Source organism: Panthera leo, chromosome D2 (genome assembly GCF_018350215.1).
Source record: "Panthera leo isolate Ple1 chromosome D2, P.leo_Ple1_pat1.1, whole genome shotgun sequence".
NCBI lineage: Eukaryota > Metazoa > Chordata > Mammalia > Carnivora > Felidae > Panthera > Panthera leo.
In genome coordinates this window covers 42,325,732-42,348,514 of record NC_056689.1, presented here as the reverse complement: position 1 = coordinate 42,348,514, position 22,783 = coordinate 42,325,732, and the positions used below count along the sequence as shown (strand labels likewise).

Below are 22,783 nucleotides of genomic sequence, written 5' to 3'. Positions count from 1 at the left end.
CAGGCCCATGATGGGGCATGATTAGATAGACAAACCCTGTAAATGTATTACCACTAGAGGTATATGCATGGCCATTTGGACAAACTTTTGCAGCCCCCCAGAGAGTCAGATCTGGGGGTTAGAGGCTGGATGGATTCACCCACTGAAGGAGCCAGGAGGCAGGCCGAGCTTGGCTGCCAGGGAGACTGGTCTCTATGAGTCAGCTAATGTCCATGTAAGCAGGGAACAGGAGGTCAGCTGGGCCCTTGCTTAACAGACTTTATTCACCATTTACAAAAGAGGTTGATTGCATGCAAAATGTAAAGATGGTATATTCCCTGTGGAGAGAAAACATAAGCCAGCACAGCCCTCTCCTGAAATATAGGCTGCAAAATGCTTGTTGGTTCAGTCTGGGCTCCCAGCTTGTTAGAAATCACCTCTTAATACACTCTGGGTTGGGGACTGCAGAAAGCCCAGCAAGGAGCTTACACACCAGCGTAACTGAGTAACACCTCAAAACACAGACTCAGAAATCAAGAAAACCACATGTGCATATAGTCTGTTTAAATAAAATCACTGACGATACTCTAGAGCGGTTGTTAGTGAGGGGAGCAAGATGCAAAGAATCGCTCTACTTCCCTCTCCCTGCACACGTCTAGATTCCTCATAGAGCAGCTTTCCTTAAAGTTGGGCGGAACTTCTCTGCATTAAACATAGAGGCTTGCATGTCTTCTCTCCTGGGGGAGGTTGTCACAAGTTGACGAGGTGTGCCCGGCCAAAGGAAAATGTCAAGGAGTCAGGAGCCCTCAGACCAGGTCTCTGCTACTAACCAGCTGTGTGGCCTCCAGCACTGCTCCTGTCGTGGAAGCTCATTTTTGTCATTTTGGCAAAATGGATGTACCGCCCGGCTTTGGTCCTTTCTGACTGGCTGGCCAGGGCTGCATGGGGTGTGGTGGGGCATAACTGGACGGGAGGAGCCTGAGTCAAGGGCAATGACATCATCCAGCTCTGGCTGCCACAGGTCAGGGGCTGTACTCAAACCCTGCACAGGACCTCCTGGGGGTGCTTGGCAGAATGGCGTGAAGGGCTCCTAATACTTTCTGGAGGAGCTGCAGCCCAGAGAACTGGCCTGCAGAAAAATACTCTGCATTTGTGCTGCTTTGCACTTGGTTAAAGCCCTTGTCACCACATATTTATTTCAGTCCTCATCTTGGACTTGTGAGTGAGTCAGCCAGGACTTAATTTCTTCATTTTACAAATGAGGAAGGAAGTGATCAGGGAATTTAAACAGCTTTCCCAAGGTTATACCACATGAGCAAAAGAGCTGGATAAAAACAAAAGTCTCTCCAGATCTCAGCTCTGCACTGTCTCTTCAAGGGCTCCTGGGTGGTGGGGGGCAGGGGCAGCACCTTGAGGAGGGGTCTTGAGGCTCTTCCAGATGCCTCTAGGACTACCACCGTGGTGCTAGCTTGGACATTTCTGGGCCTGCCTGGGACAGCTCTGGCTGGGGCCATCCCATACCTTTGTGTCTCTGGTCCCACACATGTATAGCAGGGGCCCACGGTCTTTACTCAGACACCTTCCTACATCTTTCCAATGACTTTGAGGAATAGCCCCACAGTCAGCATCAGTTTTCAGTGCATCACCACTCTGCCCTGAGGCATTTGCTCTCCTACAGCCTGCAAGGGTCAACTGATCACAACCTTAGCCAGAACTGAACCTCCTTTTCCTGCTCCTGTTCTTAGCTGGAGGCTTCAGGATCCAGATTCTGGTTGGCCTTGTCACATGTGGCCAGGGCCCTCTTCCTCAACTGAGGATGCTAATGCCCCAGGAGGACCTGAGGGACTGTGAGGTCTGAGGTTGGTGAGTAGTAGACACCTTAGAGTTGGCTCTTTGTCTATTCCCAGTCTCTGTGGAATGGGGATCATCACAGCTGTGCCAACAATCTGGGTGATGAGGAAGTATTTGCCAGTTGCATCCCATAAACAGAGAAATCCCTTGTCCAAAGCATGTCCAGAGCCGTGGATATGGGGCTTACATCATTGTACAAAACACAGGTGACCCTAGGGAGCAGATAGTGGGGAGCATGGCCCAAGTAGTGGGATAGTTGGGGTTGGGAAATTAGGGCCCACAAGACACATGCTAGAAGTAAGCCTTATTACCCACACTCTTCTTCTCAAACTTTTGCCTGAGCTCAGAGACCAGAGCTGATTGGATGGGGCTTCCCACCTTGGGTTTTGGTGACCGTTGGGGTTGCTGAGGGGTGAGTGAGCCGGAGACTGTAGGCACAGTCCAGTGGGCTGTGCCCATGTTGGGCGCCATTGTGGGTGGTGGAGGGGGAGCTGGGGCTTTGGGGGGCAGTGTGTTTCCTAGGCTGTTGTTGTTGCAGTTCTCATTGGGAGGATCCTCTTTGAGCACAAACTTGGCAGCAGCCTTGGTCCTTCTGAACTTGAGCCATTCGATGCGGACGGCACGGGGTGCTGGGCTGGGCCGCTTACGGAGCACGCGCCGCACTGGCAGGACCTTGTTAGACTTCTTATTGCGCCAGAAGGTGGCGGTGGAGATGAGAACGGTTATGGCCACAATGATGGCCATGATGCCAGCCAGGACACCCACAGCCTTCATGGGGTTGTCTTTGGTCTGCATCAGGAAGGCGGCCATGGGGCTCCGGGACAGCATCTGGAAGAGAGAAGCCCCCCTAACTGCATTCTGCTGTTCCTTCCTGGTCCCTGGAGGACAGAGCAAGGGTCATGAGCTCCCTTAAGCCTGATGGTGTGTAAACTTTCTGGGGTCAAGCATCTCTTGAGAATCTGATGAACACCATGGGTTTCATTCCAGAAAAAATGCACCCAGAGAAAATGCGATGCATACAGCCCTCCAGAAAAATGCACAGAGAGAGAGCATAATGCAAACAACCTCTTTCAGATTTAAAACTCCTACATTAGCTGGACTCTCTACTTGAGAGATTAGGGTATGGCTTACCTTTAGTTATGGAGGGCTTCATCTGCCCAAATATATCAGGAACCCCTTAATGATGACTTTCCGCCAGATACTGAGCTGAGAACCACACATAATGATTTTACTTATGCCTTTTAACCCCTATGTGAAGGAACCATCACTCTTCCCATTTTGTAGGAAAGGAAGTGGAGGCTTGGCAAAGCCCAAAGTCACACTGTTAATAAGTGTTGAAACTAGGCTTTCAACTTGATTCCAAAGCTTATGTGCCTGATGGCACAGGCAGCCTTTGCTAGCGTTGAGTGCGTTTTGGAGGAAGGCTGCAGATGGTCCCTTCTTCCTCTAACCATGTTTCAGCAAGGCCTGAGCTGGTCTTCTGACCCTCTTCTGACCCAGACTTGGTACTCACCTCTGTGTCTGTGATGTCAATCTTGAGTAAGGCCGTCGTGCTGAAGGATGGGGAGCCACGGTCCTTGGCCTGCACCTCTAGGGACCACGTGAAGTCCCCACCAGGTGTAATGTTGTGCAGGGCATCAAGGGAACGGATGGAGTTCTTGAGACGGATCTCCCCTGTGTGCGTGTCAATGTCGAACACGTTGGTTGGCTCCGCGTGGGTGATGGAATAGTCCACCAAGTTGTTGGGCTCGTCTGCATCCTGGTCCGTGGCCTGCATGTGAGGAGGGACAGACAGAGTTGGGACTCGAGAATGATACTTGTGTGCCATGGTTAACCCAGTGTGTCTTATTTGGCTTGCTGGGTTGACGGGAAATGGTCCTAACCCTACTGTGAGTGGACTGGAGTTGGGGGAAGTACTGAATGACCCAGGGTCTGTGCCGGGCCCTCTACATGCATTAGTACATTCCACTCTCAGATCAAGCCTGGGCAGTAGGTATTGTTAAAAAACAAAAGCTTGAATGATAGGTGACCTGTCTAAGGATGGATACATCAAAGGAGGGGAAGCTCAAAGTCAAGTATGTTGGGTTTCAGAATTCAAGTTTTTTCCATACTGGGAAGACAGTGCAGCATAGCACTGCTTTGAAAGCAGGCTGACCAGCTGTGTGAACAAAGGCAAGCCAAACAGTTAAGCTGCCTGAGCCTTGGGGCACCTGGGTGGCTCAGTAAGTTAAGTGCCTGACTATGGATTTTGGCTCAGGTCATGATCTCACTGTATATGAGTGCAAGCCCTGTGTCTGGCTCTGAGCTGACAGTATGGAGCCTGCTTGGGATTCTCTCTCTCTCTCTCTCTCTCTCTCTGCCTCTCCCCTGATCATGCTCACATGCTCTCTCTCTTTCAAAATAAATAAATAAACTTAAAAAAAAACCTGCCTGAGCCTCAATTATTTCTTTTGTAAAGTGGCAATAATATCTTTTTTCTTAGAGGTTATTTCTGGATTGAGGTGGGGATGGGGATATATAAGGTACCTTAATATCCTCTGCTCACAGGGGGAAGCCAATAAAGTTTATTTTACTTTTTAAACTTTACTCTTGAGACAGAGAGAGAGAGAGAGAGAGAGAGAGCAAGGGAGGGGCAGAGACAGAGGGAGACACAGAATCCGAAGCAGGTTCCAGACTCTCAGCTGTCAGTGCAGAGCCCAATGCAGAGCTTGAACTCATGAACCATGAGATCATGACCTGAGTCAAAGTCGGACACTTAACCAACTGAGCTACCCAGGTGCCCCTAAAGTTTATTTAAATTAAATAAATTAAAATAAATTCTTACACTACAGTGTCTCTTGCAACAGCTAGAACAAGGCTTTTAGGGAAGCTTAGTTGCCTTCAAAGCTCACCTCAATTTTCACTGGGGTCCCCAGCACCATGGTCTTCTCCTGGAAACTCTTTCCAAACTGAGGGTAGTGGTCATTGACATCCAGCAGAGTGACAAACACCTCGGCCAGACTGTATTTGCCCTCCATGTCCTCTGCCTTCACATAAAAGTTGTACCTGGCAGTGGCCTCAGCATCCAGGCTGGCCCAGGGCTGGGTGTAGATGATCCCGGTGGATGGGTGGATCAGGAAGCTATAGGGCATAGGGAGTTCGGCGTGGGTGTGCATAAGCACACACAAACACACACACACACACACACACACACACACACACACACACACACACACACACACAGAGTGGACTGCAGGAATGAGCTGCCTTCGATGCACTATGCAGCTTCTGCAAGGTGGCCCACCTGCTCCTCTCCTCCACCTTGCCTTCTGACTGAGGGTGCTGACCCACCCATCTACTCATCCACCTATTAACCCTGAACTTAACCCGACTCACAGCCCTTCCCTCTCCTCCCAGGGCCTGCCCTCCCTAGCTCCAGGCCATCATGATGACCCTTTTTCTCTCAGATCTCAGAACTTCTGCCCCAGGCTCTCCACTGCTTCCCTTCACCCATGGCCCTCCTGCTCATTTCTCCAACCCAGGTCCTGTCCTTTCCTGCCTTCCACACAGATCCCCTCTGCCCCCCTGCCTCCCAAATCCCTTGCCCGAGGCCCTGTTCAGCATTCTGGATGTACTTACGGGTCTGCCCCGGACCCATAAATGGAGTATTTGACTTCACCCCACGGACCTGTGTCTGGATCTACAGCCTGGAAGAGAGAGAGCTCCAAGTGGCACCTGCTCTTTGTCAGGGCATATTGGCAGCTCATATGCCTGAGGGTTGCTTTCAATGGCAACACAAGGGAACTGGGGTTTATCCAGCTGGGGAGAAACTGATCTGGAGGTCTGCTCTGGAGCCCTAGTTATCTGCCCAGGAAATCAACTATTGAAGGAAACAAAAGGTTTAGATATGGAAGACATGTATCCCTTCTTTGTAAATGAGGATAGAGAAGGAGATGAATCCTGTGCCCTGAGCTGGGGGTTTATGCCTATGTCCTCCTTATAATCCTGGGTATTGTTGTCCCCATTGTACAGGAGTGGAAACTGAGCCTCAGAGAGTTCAGGTAGCTTGTCCAAGGACACAGTTAATGAGTTTGGGCTTTGCGATTCAAACTGGAACCCAGGTTTGTCTGATTTCATCAGGCCCCCTTCAGTGGGGACTCCCCACCCCAGACCCAATCCCTGGGCCAGTCCCCAACCCACTGTGACAGCCACCACGTTGGAGCCCCCTGGGGCATTCTCAGGGATCCTGGCAATGTAGTAGTGGGAGGTAAACTTGGGGACATTGTCGTTGGTGTCCAGGAGCTGGATCACAACATCTGCTGTAGAGCTGAATTTCTCCGGAGTGTTCACTTCAATGGCCAGGAGCTGGGAAAGGAAGGAAAACAAGGACCTGTCTGGGTGGCAGTCAGTGGGCAGAAAGCCTTCCCACTTCCTGTCTCAGCTCTGGTCCTGCACCCACCTGCCTGGCCCTGCCTCACTCTCAGCCGCCAGCCTGCGACGCCTGACATCACCTGTAGGGGCGCCTCTAAGGACCACTGTCTTGAAAAGCCTGCTTTCTTGAAGTTCTTATAGTTGTATTTGGGCCAATTTCTTTTGTCCCATTGATTTGCATATTCCTTTTTAGTTTCAAGTTCAAAAATTACTTTGTTTTATAATATAATTTAATATTTGTTAGGGAAGTTCCTGCTTCATATTCTTTCTTTCTGTTTTCCTGATTATTCTTAGAAATGTATTCCTCCAGATAAAAACCCATGTAATTATATCAAACCTTCTCGTCACCTGAAAGGAAATTCCAGGTAAGACTTAGTTGGAACGACATTGGATTCTTTATTCACTTGATGAGAATTTGCATTTTTTAAACAGGGTGCACCTTTACATATCTTGCCTTCTTTATATCCCTTTGTTTAATTCTTGTGTTCATTATCATTTAGGTGCTGTGTATTTCCTGTTTGCCTAATTCCTAGGAATTTTACCTTTTAGTTGTTATTATAAAGGAGAAACTTTTATTCCATTATTCTCTTTGCTATTATTCATATGTAGGAACACTCTTCAATTTTGTGTATTAAGTTTGTAATCAATCACATTAGCAGCTTTGATGTTTTCTGTTTTTCAAACATTTCTTAGATTTGTTTAAGCAAACAATAACACCACATACAAATAATGATAATTTTGTCCCTTCCTTTCTAATACTCATACCTTTTATTTCCTTTCTTTATTCAGGAATAATATTACTCCAGGAATAGTACTAAATAATGGTGGTGGTAGCAGGCATCCATGTTTTGTTTCTGACTTCACACACTGGTTTTAGAACATAAAGCATGATGTTGGCTATAGAGTTATGTGTGTATAATTATAAGTAATTATAACAGTTTAGATATCAAAGAGGTATCTGTTTTTCATTTTTATTAGTATATATTATTTATATAGTTATATATAATATGCATTAGTTATATATGTGTATCATTTTAAATAATCACAGATACAAAGGAGTCTTTTTTTCATCTTCTGCTAAAATGTTTATCAGAGTTGGTGACAGATGTTAAATGCATATGAGGAATATGTTTATCTTGATAATCAAATAGTTTTTCTCTCTCAATCTATGAACAGGACACATTGAACACCTTTGCATTCCTTTGGACAGTCGTAATTTAGAACCAGGAACGCGGTGAGTCTGTGTGAGCAGTGGGAGCAGTGTCTTGCACCTTCTTCTCCCACACTCCTGCTCCCTCAGTCAGCAAGAAGGGCAGAGGGGCTGAGGGAAACTGGAGGGCCAGGAAGGGCAGGGGGTGACAGGGACCCCTCAGGAATGAATCCAGGAGCTGCTATGAGCTCCTAGGACCACCCCCTGCCCCCCCATTCAGGACAGTACAAAGTATCACCTACCTTGAAGGTTAGCACTTTGAACTTTTCATAGTCAATGGCAGCTGAGTTCTCCACAATGATAGTGACTTGGGCTTCATTCAGGACTGTCAGTGGGACCACTCGGAAGATGCCCCCAGGTCCCACCAGCCGCAGGTTGAATTTGGCATTGGCTCCCTGGGCAATAGTGTTTGGAGAGAGGAAACAGGGAAGATGAATGAGAATAGAAACTCATTAGATAGTCATGTTAAGCAAGAAACCTTCATATGCCCTTAGCCCTGGGAGGTGAGTATTATTATTTCTTTCTATAGGTCAGGCCATTAAGGATCAGAAGGATTTAGCAGACTATGAGAACTAAGCAAGGTCCCAAACACTGACAGCCTGGCCCTCTGCTGGGCATAGGAGGTGACAGGATGCATTCACAAATGCCTTTCTACAAGATCAGATATAGAGGGGCTTTTATTTGACTGGTTTTACTTTTTAATTGATTATAAATGTCTTTAGGCTAACCTAAAGGTCTTTGGTTAGCTACTCTCCCACATCTCTTTCTTGGTTACACCATCATTTCATTCATTTTAACACCTGCAAGGCCCCTGGGACATAAGCGGTGAAGACTGGTGCACTCTCTCAGCTTTGGCTTCTTGGAAGACAGGGTGGAGGGCAGGACCACACACCTGGTCTGAGTCATTGACAGTGATCTTAAGGCCCCGCAGGATCTCTCCTTGAGGTGGGTGTTCATACATAGACAGCTCAAATCTGTTCTGGGGTCCACTCTCTCCATAGAACGTAGGCGGATGGTTGTTGAGGTCCACGATCCTGATGGTGACTGGGACCATGGCCTGGGCAGCTGGGATCCCTGCAGAGCTGACCTCAGTCACCTGGGGTAGGGACAGGTGGCTATTGCTGTGTGGCAGGCAACTCCAAATGGCCCCATGGATTCGCAGCTTGAGGTATTCATGCCTTTGTGTAATTCCCTCTCATTAAGTATGGCCTGCCCTAGCAACTTGCTTCTGATATCACATGGCAAAGGTGATGAGATATACTTGGTGATTAGACCACAAAGACTGTAACTTCTGTTTTCTAGAAGACTCTCTCCCTTGCTGGCTCTGATTAAACAAGCAGCTATGTTGTAGAGGCTCATGTTTCAAGGAGCTAATCATCACCTCTAGCCAACAGCCCACTAGGAACTCCATCCTGCCAATAACCATGTAAGCCTGGAAGACAATCCTACCCCAGTCAAGCCTTCAGATGAGAATCCAGTCCCAGCTGACAGTTTGATGGCAGCTACAACGAGAGACCTTGAATCTGAGGACCCAACTACGCCGAGCCTGGAATCCTGACCCACAGCAATTGTGAGATATGAATGTGTGTTGTTTTAAGACACTAAGCTTGTGGTAATGTTACAACAGCCATAGGCAACAATATAGTGCTGTTACTAATCCTATTTCGCAGATGAGGCACAGAGGGGTGAAGCAGTCACCTGGGGCCACACACTAGTGAGTGGCAGAACTGGACTAGGAAGAACTCAGGTGTGTCTGATTTCTTAATCAGCAGTCTCTCCATCTCACCATAGTGGCCCTTCTTTATAGCCAGACAGATCTGGGTTCAAACCCCAGTTCTGCCACATTCTGTCCTGGTGTCCATTTGGCCAGAGGTGGAGGCTGCAAAGAGGGGAGGTTTGGAGATGTAGCAACAGATAACTAATACAGGCTGCAAAGCCAGGGCTGAGAATCCTCAGGCTCTGTGTGAACCACTCCATGTGACAGAGACAATCAAGAACCTCCCTTCCCTTGTTCTAGAAGCATGCTCTGGTCTCACTATGCTCCCCGGACACCACTCATCACACCCCAGCTGCTACCATGACTCCCTTCTCAGAAGCCTACACCTGCTGTCTCCATTTCCTAATTCCCACTCAGCTCTCAGCCCATCCCCAACTGAGACACTTCACACTAATTTCCATGCTGCGTGTAGCACTGTCACTTTCTTTTGCCTTCCTGAGTGTTCTAGCCCTCTGCTAATGGGACTCTGCTTTCTGCAGGCTCCCCTCCACCTCTCTGATCTCTCCTAGGTTTCTTTCACCTGCTCCTGCCTCACTCAGCCTCTGATGCTCCCACAGCTATGTTCTTGGCCAGTGATTCCTCTGTCCCCACAGCCATCCATTCCCCAATTCCCCCTAGGTGATTCCATTCCCCAAACCCATTCTTCCACAGCTACCTATATGCAGACACTGTCTCCCCAGGTTCCACACCTGTATACACAAGTTTGTGTGTTTCAATCTGAGCATCCCAGAGACAGCAGAATGCCCCATGTCTGTCCGACCCAACTTGCCTCCTTTCCTGCACCCCTGATAGCACGGTACCACCCCAGATCCCTCATCCTTCTCCTTTCCTGACAGTCACTACAGTCACTCCTTTTCCCTACAGTCACATTCTGTGGAGTCTGCCTCCTCCATATTTTGCAGTTTGTCTCCTTATGCCACTCCACCTCCCCTCATATGCACAGGTCCCCCCATTTATCACCTTGACGAATGGCTCTGCCTCCCTGCCTCTCACCCAGTTCCCTCCAAACTCAAGTTGGGAGCAGTGTTCTCAAACCCTCTCCTGGGACTGTACCAGAATCACCTGGGGGCTCACAACATGCAGAGTCTTGCATTTCTCCAGGACACACCAATTTCCCGTTGCCAGGACTAGGTCCTGGAAATCTTTGTTTGCCAAACTCTCTAAATCTGAGAATCATCCTGGTCTAAAGAAGCCAGAGTGAGCTTTTCTCTGATCCTGCTCAAAACCCTTCAATGGCTCTTTACTGCTCTTGGGCAGGACCAGCTACATAACGTGCAGTGAAAAATGAAAATATGGGGCCCCTTGTTAAAAAATTATTAAGAATTTCAAGACAGCAAGAGGAGAGCCTTACACCCAGCATGGGACTCTTCTAACGGTGGTCCCTGTGTAACTGCACAGGCCACATGCCCACAAAGCTGGCTCTGTTCTGGGGAGAAACCTATATTTCGTATCTGGTGCCTTTGCTCCTCCAGTCCCAGCCTGGGATCCAACCATTTTCTCTGTCTACATGTGGTCTAAACACTTTGCTGCTGTCCCATGACTCCTTGCTGCTTCCCCAGTACATCATGTGCACATCACCTTCAGCCTCATCTCACAGGGCTTCCTAGTCCACAGTGCCTGCACTCTGCCCCCATTCCCACCAGCGATGCCCTCCTCCAGTGTCCACCTGCTGGGTCTTACCCATACTCAAGGCATTGCTGCTTCAGTCCTACTTCCTTGTGAATTCATGTCTCCCCTTTCCAGAGACTTTGTGTGTGTCCGCTGCAGCCTTCACGCAGGCTATGTGACATGGTGCTCTTTGGAGCAACATCTAGCTCCCTCCCTGGGTGGAGGGTGGGCTGGTGGTGGGGATACTGGTTCGCATCACCATGGCCGGAGGGCAGGAGGAAAGGCCAAGCTAGAGGGAGGGTACCTGTACATGCAGCTCATACACCTCCCTCCTGAGCTGGGCAGGACTCTGCATAACGGAGATCACTCCAGACGTCTCATTAATTTCAAAGGCTCCGTCACTCCCTGTCAAGGAGGAAAGATGTGTCCTGCAGTTCCACACATGGCCAGGGAAGGCGCAGGGGAGCCATGCCAGGCAGCCGGCCCTGTGCTCCTCGGGCATTACCTCACTGAAGTCTCTATAGGACGTAATTCTATCATCTGTATTTTGCCAATGAGGAAACTGAATCTCAGAAGGGCTAAGTAACTTGTCTAAGATTACACAGCGAGTGTAGATCTGGGACTTAAACTCACTTCTGAGTCTGGTTTCAGGTTCCATAGAACTTTCCTTCTCTTCTGTGCTGTGTGTATGCACATGTGTGTGTATGTGATAGAAAGAGAAAGGGAGAAACGGATACAGAGTAAGGGAAATAAGGAAGGGGAGAGAGAGGAGAGAAAGGGAGGGATGGAAGAAAGAGGCCAGAGGCTACAGGATAAAGAGCAGAAGAGGGAGAGAAGAGAAGAGATGGGGGTGGGGGTGGGGGGTGCTTGGTAATTGTGTAAAGGCTGCAGAAGTGGAGGGGAGGGGACAGAAGGCAGTCAAGGGTCCACGTGCCTGGGGAAAGGAGACTGTGTATGATGGTGGCATGTTCAGGCATGCTGGAGGGAGTGTGTGCACCAGGCATATCCTAAGGGAAAGGGTTGGGAAGGCAATGGTGTCTGAGTGAGAACAGAGAGACATATGCATGTCTGCAATCAGGCACCAGGCATGATGATCCCACCAAGGGGCCTGGTGCTGCAGGGACCAGCTACCAGGGGCTATAGAGCCCACCTGGGCCGGCTTGACCTGCTCCGTTGCTGCTCAGTTGTGCAAAGAGCACAGACTTGGAGCCAGAAGACTTAGGTTCAAGTCCAGTGGGAATGTGGGATGGCCCTTTAGCTTCTCTGAGCCTCAATCTGCTCATCCATATACAGAGCTAGTTAGTAGGAAATACCATATCATCATTGCATTTAATTCTTTTAATTCAACTATATGCTCTAGGCCAGAAGTTTTAAAGTATGACAATAAAAAACACAGTAACTTAAAAGTGTAAGAAATGTTGCCACTCCCTCTTGTTAATCAGCATGTGCTTAGGATGAAGGGACATGAGTTGGTACCTCACAGTGTTGCTCTCAGTCCCCCAATCCAACCCCATGTTTCTCCTTGTTGCTGGACAGAGTGATAAGGCAGGGTCTGGAGCACATGCCCAAGGAGACTCATCACCTCCTAGATGGACCCAGCCCGTCTCATGCATCTTGAACTTCTGGTTCTATAGATGAGGAAACAGGGACCAGAGAGGTCTGGAAAGCTCACTCTGGTCACCCAGGGAGTAGAAGCCACAGCCCAGTGATGGGCCTGTCCCCAAAGCTTCCCCAGACTCACCATTCAAGAGGCTGTAAAGAATTTGGTTGGGTTTGCCCCGATCTCCATCCATGGCAACCACCATCAGTACCTCCGAGCCCTTGAGGGAACAGAAGCAGCTGCCTGAGGTCGCTGGGTGATGATAGGGCTCCCCCCTCCCCAGATACTTGCCCCCATAAGAGAGGAGGCCCCACTGCCACCCAAGAAAAGGGCCAGGCCTCTGTGTGGCCCCACACCTGCTCTGCAGAGAGATCATAGCACCCACTGACCTGCCCAGGCTGGAGGGAGAGACAGCCCAAGCCCTGTTTCTCCCCTCCACATAGGGTAGCACACGGCTGCCCAGGGATACTCAGGCCTCCTGAGTGGGCCTCCTCCTCATACCCTTTCTTTCCTACATGCCACACTCAAGTCTGGTTTCTACTGTCCTACCTTCGAGCCTCACCCTCCCTGCCTCCTTCACTTTTTGCCTGCAGAGGTACATGGTGGGGAGAGGTCAGAGACAGGTGAGAGAGGAGCCGGGCACAGAGGGGTCCAATGCAAAGCCCCCAGAAACCAGGATGCTCTCCTGTGGCCCTGGCTGGGGTGCCATTTGACAGATTTGGGCAGCGATGCCACAGCCAGCAAGCCTGTTCCATCTCAGCCAGCCGCCCCCTTCTAAGCCTCCTCCTCAGGCACTTCTCCTCGGCCTGTCCACACTCATGGCTGCTTCCTGACTGCCACATGCCGCCTGCTCTCCCTGAGCAACTCTGTCCGTCCTTAGATTCCAGCAGGACAGCTGGCCTCCCCCTGGCCTGTCTTCGGCGCCCCCCTAGAGGAGCCCGGCATTTCTCCCTCCACTCTGTGCTCATCTCTACTACTCGGCTGCCAGCTTCGGGAGCAGCGGTATCCTAGCTTGGGCCCAGTGCGTGAGGGGTCCTCAGTGAGCATCTGCATTGTCTCATAGATCCTAGAATACTCAGAGCCTGGGGAGGAAAAATTCAGACTGCAATTCAGTTCCAGAGTCCTTGAGCTGCGGTTGTATGGGGTTTGGCCCCAACCTGGTCTCTGCCTACAGGTAGCTCATGGTCTGGCTGAGCTGAGGGGGCATGTAAATACATGCAGGTACCCCAAGGAGGGGTGTGCATCCCCCAGAGAAGGGGAGCTCCCATCTCGACCAAAGATGTCAGGGAAAGCAGCGCCTGGGCTGACCTGAGAAAGGCGGGGTGTATTGGGTCTGCAGGCACATTTCAGGCAGAGGGCTAAGGGCATAGTGGGGAGATGGGCTGGGTGCTGGGGGGCTGGTGAGGGCTCAGGGGTGGAGGGGATGCCGGGCATCAGGTGCCAGGCCCAGGGGGAATGCCATTCCTAAGAGACCCAAAGACAAGCATAGTAGCCCAAACACCAGGGACAAAGACTGCACTGAGGGGGAGGAAGCTGAGGCCGGCCTTGGAGCCTGGCTTGCGGGACAAGCCACACCTGTGGATGACATTTGACAAGGGTTGTGGGAGCTCGGCATCAAACTGTAGGAGAACTACTGGTCTGAGGGACCCGAAGCTATGGGCTTTGAGTTGGGGAGGCACAAAGGAATCTCACCCCCCAACCCCCAATGCCCCTACAAGGTGTAGAAAAGGCTCCACCCAAACCACAGCCATGGGCCACCTGTCAGCCTCTCTTCTCAGCCTTTTTGAGGGGCTGAACCTTTGCAGCCGGGTTTGAGTAAGTTTGAATGAGTGAAGAAATGGCGTGGCACAGTTTTGGCTCCTGGCAGGTGCTCTACACACTGCCCCTGCTTCTTCCCCCCTACACTCCCACAGGCAAAAGGACATGTTCATGGGCTGAGCTTGAGTCAGTCCAGAGCCATCCATGTGAAGAGGGTGACCCAGGGCCAAGCCACAGGGGATCCAGGGGTAGTGGCATCTGGAGGGGACACTGGGATGAGGGGACAGCCACCCACCGGAAGGGTGTCCTCATACACATAGCCGTAGTAGGGTGTGCCCACGAAGACAGGGGCCATGTCCTGCACGTCCTCCACATTGACTGTGACCGTGGTGGTGGCTGAGAACACCACATCAGCCCCTCGAAGCCTCCCTCCACCATCCTGGGAAAGAAGCAGAGAGTGAAGAGAGGTTGGGCTCTGGACTCCTGGTACAATCTGGTTTCTGTCTCTTACTGGCCTCCGGACCAGCTGCCCTCTCTGATTTCTGTTTGCTCCTGTATCACCTGGAGATAATTCCCCCTCATAAGGGGATCATTTAAATCAGATGATGCATGGAGGTCTTTAGTCAGTGCCTGGTATGCACTAGGCACTCAAAAGTGTTCCTTTGGAAAAGAGAGTTCTTTCTCCAGGGAAATCATGTCCGACAATGGCAGAAGAGGAGGGGGGTCAGAGCCAAATTCCCCCTCCCACTAGGAACCAAGCCTCCAACACCTAAGGACCTACTAAGACACGATTTGGGCCCGTGCCTGAGTCTATATGATGAAGGTGTGTGCCCAGTGAGCCCAGCCCTCGGTGGAGTATTGGGCAGGTGGTGCAGGCTGCAGTGGGATGGCCTGTAGCCAATATGTGACCAGCAGGGGCCTTTCCTTTCCTGGAAAAGAAAATGCTGGGTCTAGAGGGACAGCTAGGGTTTCCTGCTCTCAGGGGACAGAGCAGCCACTTTGGCTGAGCACCTGCCGACTTGCAGGTCCCACACCATGCACTTTAGAAGTATGAGAAACTCAGTTAAGCCTCATGGGTGGGCAGATAAGGAAACCAAGGCTCATGAAGGGTCACTGATCACACAAAGAAGAACAGGTGAGGTGAGCAAGCCCAGGCAGAGAGAGGGAAGTGCCTAGAGGCCAGGTCATGGGAGATGTGAGGGAGCATGGGTGTCCAGGCCATGGCCACCTAGTCCTCCAGAGGGGACCCTGGCTCGTCAGTCCTGATGGGGCATACACCCTCTTCCAGGAGGGAATATGCCCTCTGCAACCCGAAGACTCCAGCCTCCCTGGAGACTATGTCCCTGTCTGGGCAGGGTCCACTCAACAGAGGCTTTGAGCAGCCGCACCCCTACCCCATCCCCATCCTACCTTCAGCCCTCCAAACCTCCCCCACTCCCTCATAGGACCCAACTCTTCCAATCCAAGGGCAGCTTCCTCTGACAAAGGTTGAAGAAAAACCAGATGCTCCCTAGTCCGCCCTGTTACCTTGGCAACCACTGTGACAAAATGGGCCTGGGCCTTCTCGTAGTCCAGGGTGGCCCCAGCCCGGAGGCGCAGCACACCGCTGTGGCGGTCCATGGCAAATTTGGTGGCGTGCATATTCTGTAAGAGTGAAGGGAAGGCTGGTCCTCGGAGAGGGACCCAGGCCGCCCCAGAAGTGCCTGTTTTGCTTTACCGAAAGGGTGTCTTCATTGGCCTTCGTCACAGGAACTCTGGCCTTGGGGCTGAGGTTAACCTCCAGGGTACTCAGCCTTTCTGGCCCCTAGGGTCCCCCTCCTGCCCCTCAGCATGCTTCCAGCAGCACCTTAGCACTTCTTGCTGCTCAGCTTCCAGCTAGGCTCTGGCCTGGAGATTCCAGCAGGTAGAAATGGCCAGCAGAGTGCTGTAACCTAGAGGAAGTGGGGCTCAGAAGCCACCGTGATGGAGAGGGCCTTCAGGATCTTTCAACCCCAGCAAATAAGTGACAATGGGCCAGTTCCAGGAAGCTTGGGGTGGGGGTGGGGTGGGGGTTGAAGGTGGGTGGGGACAAGAGATGATCCTCAATCTGGAAAAGGGTTACTGTGTGTCACAGGCTATTTATCAGAGCTGTGCACGTATTTAGTCCTCACAAGAATCCACGAAGATGTGCTTTCGTCTTTCGAATTCTACACATGAGGAAAGTGAGCTCGGAGGGTTAGATAACAGGCTGAAGAGCCCATGAGGAGGCAGTGAGATCTCTCCAGTACATGTGGAGCCCAGGGGATTTCTCAAGTACCCGTGTTGTTAGCCACCAAGGTGTACTGCCTTGACAATTGTGAGAGCAAGTGACTAAATGTGGAAAGAAGAGGAACAGTTACAGAAGGAGCGGCTGTGTGGAGGACAGCTGGTTCCTGTGGAACCCAGGGAGAAGGAGGAGGTTCAGGAAGGGGTCTCTGCCTTTGGTGGGGTGGAGGGGTGATGGATAGAGGTGGGACGGGGGGGGGGGTCACAGCTCAGATTTCCACAGTTCTAGGCCCAGGCAGGGTTCTTCCACCCTGTGTGGGTGCAGTGTGCCCAGTGCCTCTCCTGGGGAAGAGGTTGAGGGTGGAGAGCTGAGGGTCCCGGAGGTCCCTCAGGGACAGGGTGGCAGGGGAACTCAGAGGGAGCCAGCGTGGGCCGGTCAGGGGAAGATGGCTCCCACTCAGGCCCCTCTCATGTCCTTGTGAGTCTGATGTGACTTCTCTGACAATCTTTGGGGAATAGTGGAGACCCGGACCTAAGTGCTTTGGTGAGAGAGGCGGTGGCCATCCAGGTGTCCCCCTCTAGTCCAGGCCTCTGGTTATGACCAGTATGCCCCTCCTTACCTGCAAGAAGTAGGTGACACTCCCTCCAGAACCTGTGTCCTTGTCTACCGCATGGACCTTAATGATACTGCTCCCAGTAGGTATGTCCTGAGGGGTCACAGTGACGGGGGGGGGGGGGGGGGGAGTGTCAGTCCCGAGGCAGTGACAGAATGCTCAGGGGACTGAGGGTAAAGGAGCCATGGAAAGGTGCAATTAGGGCATGAAGGGCTAAAAAGAGGTGAAAAGGTGATGATTAACCAGAGAGCACCCATGGAGAAGACAGGCCAAAGTCCAAGTGAGTGCAGGAAAGAAGGAAGGGGAGAAGACAAGCAAACAAACATCGTCCAAAACTAAGACTCCAAACAGACAAAGGGCTTAAATACAAAATGGGGAAATGGTTAATAGAGACATTCAGCATTACCAGGGATCACATATATATCATTTAGAGCCAAAATGAAATATCTTCCTCCTACTGAATTAGCAAACATTAAAAAAATTGGAGAATCCCCAGTGTTGGTGAGGGATGGGGAGACAAACCCTCTCCCACAGCCTAGGGGAGAGAGAGTAAATACATGCCATTCTGGAAAGGCAATCTGGCAGCCAGAACTTCCCAGGTTCTCCTGCTTTCAACCTAGGCATTTCAAATCTTGGGCCATTTCTTAAGGAAATCATTCTAATTATCTATATGGACGTTTTATGTTCAGAATTTGATGTTTCTTATGACAACAAAACTTTAAAGCATCTTAAATATCCAAACATAAAGGAATACTTTGGTAAACAATGGAATGTGCACTAGATGGAAACTATTAAAATGATAGTTACCTACACTTTACAATTACTGAGGAAAGGCTTATGTTGTAAATTAAGTGAGAAACAGTATACAGAACGCGTATGTTTAATAGAGTCACAGCGATGTAAATAAAGCAAACAAATAAATCCAATAAGCACAAAATGACTAGGAAGAACTACACCAAAATTTAACAATGTTGTCTCAAGCTAGAGGGATTGAGGGTGATTTCTGAGACTTTGTTTTCTACTTTTCTACATATTTCACATTCCTACAATAAATGTACGTTATGATTATAATGGAAAATGGTTAATGGACATTCCTTGGGATAAAAATAAATGTGGGAGGGATGGCAACAGAGGTGGGGGGACATGTAGAGGAAGCGTTCTCCAGAAGGTAGGGAGCAATGGGTGCTCTTCACTCGGGGGCCGGGTCCCCCTGGTCAGGTCACAGGGCAGCCCAAAGGGCAGGCCACGGATCTGGGGTGGGAGTGCATTGGCCTTGCCTCGGGGCCCCTTGCTTACCTCAGGAACCTGGACAACATAGGGCTCCTGGATGAAACTGGGGGCCTCGTCATTGGCATCAGTCACCAGGATGGTGACTTTTTCTGCCACCTGAGAAGAGACAAAAGAGACAGGAACTGGGGCAGTTGAGACTTTCTGGGCAATAAAGGGACAGTGGCCTCTAATGCCCCAGGTGTATGTCTCTGCCCGTTGTCTCTCCTTCACCTCCCCCTCTCTCCCTTCTTCCCCTTCTTCCTCCCCTCCTTCCTTCCTGCTTTTATTCATTCTTGTAACAAATATTATTAAGCAACCACGTGGTCCCAAGCACTGTGTTCCATCCCAGAGGGAGAAGACACAGTCTGATGGTGTGTGTTTTGCAGGATGCGATGGCAGGGCAAAATTCATATTAAAAAGAAAGGTGGTGATCTTGTTCAGGGTGATAACAGTGGCATGCCAGGTACTGTAGGCAGGGCCCATGCATTATGTGACTCTGGAGGCAACATGTACACCACGGCCTAGGTAAATGCCCCCCCCCTTTTTGTGGGGTTGTGGGTGCATGGTATAGGAGGGTGTCCCCAGAGGCCCTGAAAAGAGGGCATCTAGCTCAGCCTGTGGTAGGGGACAGCAGGGAGGCTTCACTTCACGTCAGCAGGAGTGAGATTTAAACTCTGCAACAGTTTGTCAGGTGAGAGGGAAAGAGGTGGAAAAGTATGTCAGGAAGAAGGAACAACACATACAAAGGCAAAGAGTTCAGAGAATATAAGCAGATTTATGGCTAGATGGTTGGGAGGGTGAATGTGGTAGAGAAGGTAGGCGAGGCAGACAGTGCCTGATGGAAAGACCCTGCATGCGAGACTGGGGCTTGGATTTCATCCTGAGTGTAGTGGCCTACTGTTAGTGCTTCCTGAGTGGGGCTGTGGCCAGGTCTAACATTTCACAGTGATAGCTCTGGCTGAAATTCAGACATGGACTGGGGTCAGGTAGCCTGGAAGCTGAGAAACCCCTGTGATCATCTTGGCAGGCACTGGTGAGGGCTGGGCATAAGTGACGGCTGAGGGGAAGGAGGTGAGTGAGAAGCTAGAGTCTGGGTACCCAGGTGTTAATCCTGGGTGAATGGGCAGGAGCTAGTTGGAAGAGGCAGATGGGAAAGCCTCCCCACTGGCCTCACTCGGTAAAGCCCTGTCTTGTGGGCTTGGGATTGCCAGAGAGCCCTTAGGAGACTGGAGGGGGGAACTGTGGTCAAGCCCAGGGTGCTAGTGCTGATGGGGGTGGGGGGGGCAGCTCGGGGGCACCTACCAGATTCAGACCGTCAGAAATGCTGATGATGGCTTCAATCTCATCCTCTCTCTGTAAAGCGTAGAGATTAAGTGAGTGTATGGGAATCTGATGTATCTGGGGACCCTGAGGCTGGGGGGAGCTCTCCCTGCCCCCACTGAGCCAACCAGAGCAGACCTGGGCATTTCAAGGGAGTCCTGGTGCAAGGCAGGGTGGCCAAAAGCTGCCTCTGGCCATGCCTGAGACCTTGTTTCAGGTCTTGGCACATCAGGGGTTCTCCTAAACCCTCAGTATTATTGAGGCACCAAGAGAGAATGCTCCCCTGCTAGACTGAGGACAGATGCTAGTGTGCTGGAAGTTCCAGGGAGCTGATATTTCCATTTTCTTTTCTTTCTTCCCCTTATCTTCTACACCTCTCCATATTCTACAGCCCAGGTCTGCAGTGTCTCAAGCACTCCTGAGTCCATGGTGGGACCTGAGTGAGGAAGAATGTTGAGGTCACTAGGTCCCCAGGGATGCAAGGGAGGGGTGCACTGTCATACCTCCACCTCTGTGTCCCTGCAGAAGTCTCTGAGACCAACCTTTCTGTTCTCTACCCTGGCCTGTGGCTGGTGGAGTCTGCCATTGGACCGCAGCTGGCAGTAACCCCACGGTGGAGGTCCAGTTATGTGGTCAGCTAGGCCCACCAGCCAGGTGAGGGGTCTCAAAAGAGAAAGGGAGCCCATGCCCTGGCACCTGTAGGTTCAGAACGATGCAGAGGGGTGGAGGGGTAGAGTTTTACCCAACTCAGACCCACTCTCTAAACCACTCTTTCCGGGCTGGTTCAGTCAGTAGTGCATGCGACTCTTGATTTCAGGGTCATGCCCATGTTGGGCATAAAGTTTACACTAAAAACCAAACCAAAACACTCTTTCCAGTCCTGATGTGCTGTCAGTTTTCTGCGGCTTACAAGACCGCTCCAGGAATGAGCTCAAGGGAACCTTCTAGCCCACAGAGGTTTGTCTGCACACCTGGCAGGCATCACTTCTCACACCTCCCCATACCTCTCTGTCCAGCTCTTCAACCAAGGTGATATTTCCAAAATTGGGGTCAACAGAAAAGACGCTTCTAGCGCTGGGGTCAAAGCTGATGTGGTAGGAGATGGGGTCTCCCTCAGGGTCTGTCCCGTTTAGGGTGTATACATGAGAACCTGGAAAGAGACACAGAAGAGGAGACTAGAATCTGGGACCCAACTCTTGCTAAAAGCGGCATCTATTCAGGACCAAGGATTCAACTGTTTATAAAGTGGATATTCAATTCAGTGCCAAAGGTACTGCCCTGAAGTGAGCATTTGCTGCAGGCCTCACCCCTGCTGGCTGCTTCCCACTCTTTATGATAATTCTTTATAACTGTTGGTGAGTATCAGCCACTGTGCAGGTTGTAATCTATAATACAGATGACACAGGAGCTTCAGGTCTGCTGTGCCTAACTCCAGGGCCTCTGCCTGGTAGTGATGACCGGGCCAGCAGCCAAGATTGGGGTTCCCTGGGTGTGGCGAATGGGAGAAAAGGGAGAAGCCATTAAGGCAGGACTGTGCAGCACTGTGCCCCCACGCCTGGATTAGCTCTTCGGGGATTTCTGAATAGGTGCCTCTTTCACACTGCTATCCTTTTGCTCAGAGTTCTCGGCCCTGACAGAGAGAGAGAAGGGAGAATCTCCTCTTTTCGCTTTTCCCCCTTTCCCATGAGTATCCCAGCAAGTTGGATGTTCTTAGGCATCTTTAAAGCCTAAAGATCTGAGGCTCGGGGAGGTAAGTATATTTGCTCAAGGTCACGCAGTGAGTCAGGGGCAGTGCTGTGGCCAACCCCAGGGGTTATCATCACGCTACCAACTACTGCCTGCTGTCTGGGGCAGCCCTGTCTCTGGGCCTGCAGCCGGGCCTCTAGGACTGGACTGGCTTAGGTCTCCATGACAGCCGTGACCTCCTTTCCTGCAACTGCCCTGGGGAGTTCGGAGCACAAACAGGGTGCCCCAGGAGGGCCCACAGCCTGGCACTGGGTGTCTCCACAGGCACAGAGGAATCATGGGTTCAGTCCTTGTGTCCAGGGGAACGCGGGCCACCCTCCGGGAGACCAACAGGGGGCTGGCGCCAGGGCTCCTCACCTACAGGGGTGTCCTCCGGGAGGCTGAACAGGGCCATGTTTCCGTTGGTGCTGCCCACCCCGTTGTCGAAGAAGTGCGGGGCAAAATTGGCCTGGGCTAGGAAGACAACAGACAGGAGAACAGACACACGGAAGGGAGGGTTCGCACCAGTGTGGTCACCCGTCTGGTCCCAGTCTGGGCAGGCTGGTAGTCTTTTCCCCAATGGCAGCACGCCTACAGACTGGGGCTCGGGAGCTCCGGAGAGCGCCACCGCCACCTCCCTCACGCCCAGGGTTTGCTCTGGCTTGTCAGGGACGCGCACCATCGCGGGCACTTAGAACCCAGGCAGCGGCCAATCTCAACCCATCAAGGGACAGACGGGGAACCCGCGCCCAGAGAGGAACGGTGCCCTGGCCAAGGTCACACTGGGAGCTGGGACACCTTCCCCTGCCCCAGCAGCCTTCAGAGAAGCCGCCAAACCTCCCACCCTGCTCTGAAAAAGCCGAGGGCAGCGGGGGTCCTTGCCCCAAGTCTGCGTTCTCCAGACGACCTGCCGAGCCCGGGCAGCTGGAAGGATCATCCCACCCCACCGGGTCCCCTAGCCCGAGTCCCACTGTGGAAGTGAGCGGCCCGGAGCTCGGTCTCGGCGCCCACCCGGGCAGTGCCAGTACCCACGCCTCGCCCCCCACCCCGGGCGCGGGGCCCCGCGCCCACTCACCCAGCCAGAGGCGCAGCAGCCCCAGCGCCAGGGCGGCCCGCGGGCCGCGCCTCATGTCTCCGCGGGCAGAGAGTGTCGCGAGCCGCAGCCGGGCCGGGCGCGGGAGCGCGGAGCATTCCCCGGGCCGCGCGGAGTGCAGAGACGACGGTGGGGGCGGCGGCGGGAGGGGCGCGGGGCGGGCGCGCTGGGTGGCGCGAGGGCGCTAAGCGGATGACACCGCTCGGCCCCGCGCAGCTGGAGCGCTCCCGCCGCCGCCAGAAGAGACCAATTAGTGCGCGCTAAGCTCAGGGTACCGGTTTCCAGCCGCCGGCGGGCCGGGAGGGGTTACTGCCAACTCCTCTTC

At 51.8% G+C, this 22,783-nt stretch overlaps 1 protein-coding gene across 3 annotated transcripts; it reads right to left on the bottom strand.

The window, feature by feature from the left end:
- Window positions 1–243: 243 nt before the first annotated feature.
- CDHR1 (cadherin related family member 1) lies at window positions 244–22,524 on the bottom strand. 3 transcript variants are annotated; one of them, XM_042908757.1, is made up of 18 exons: window positions 22,441–22,524; window positions 21,744–21,839; window positions 20,645–20,790; window positions 19,623–19,673; window positions 18,348–18,437; window positions 17,058–17,144; window positions 15,721–15,837; window positions 14,489–14,632; window positions 12,577–12,655; window positions 11,140–11,240; window positions 8,343–8,546; window positions 7,693–7,845; window positions 6,010–6,174; window positions 5,449–5,516; window positions 4,722–4,950; window positions 3,344–3,601; window positions 2,209–2,658; window positions 244–835 (listed from the first exon to the last, which is right to left on the bottom strand). In XM_042908757.1, exons 1-18 carry the CDS (start codon window positions 22,493–22,495, stop codon window positions 776–778), a joined length of 2,553 nt encoding a protein of 850 aa, XP_042764691.1. In that variant the 5' UTR covers window positions 22,496–22,524; the 3' UTR covers window positions 244–775. The 3 variants fall into 3 exon arrangements, with proteins under 3 accessions (XP_042764691.1, XP_042764690.1, XP_042764692.1); XM_042908756.1 differs by having other exon boundaries at window positions 244–2,658; XM_042908758.1 differs by lacking the exons at window positions 17,058–17,144; window positions 18,348–18,437; window positions 19,623–19,673; ... (1 more) ...; window positions 21,744–21,839; window positions 22,441–22,524 and adding an exon at window positions 16,040–16,158 and having other exon boundaries at window positions 244–2,658.
- Between the last annotated feature and the right edge of the window lie 259 nt (window positions 22,525–22,783).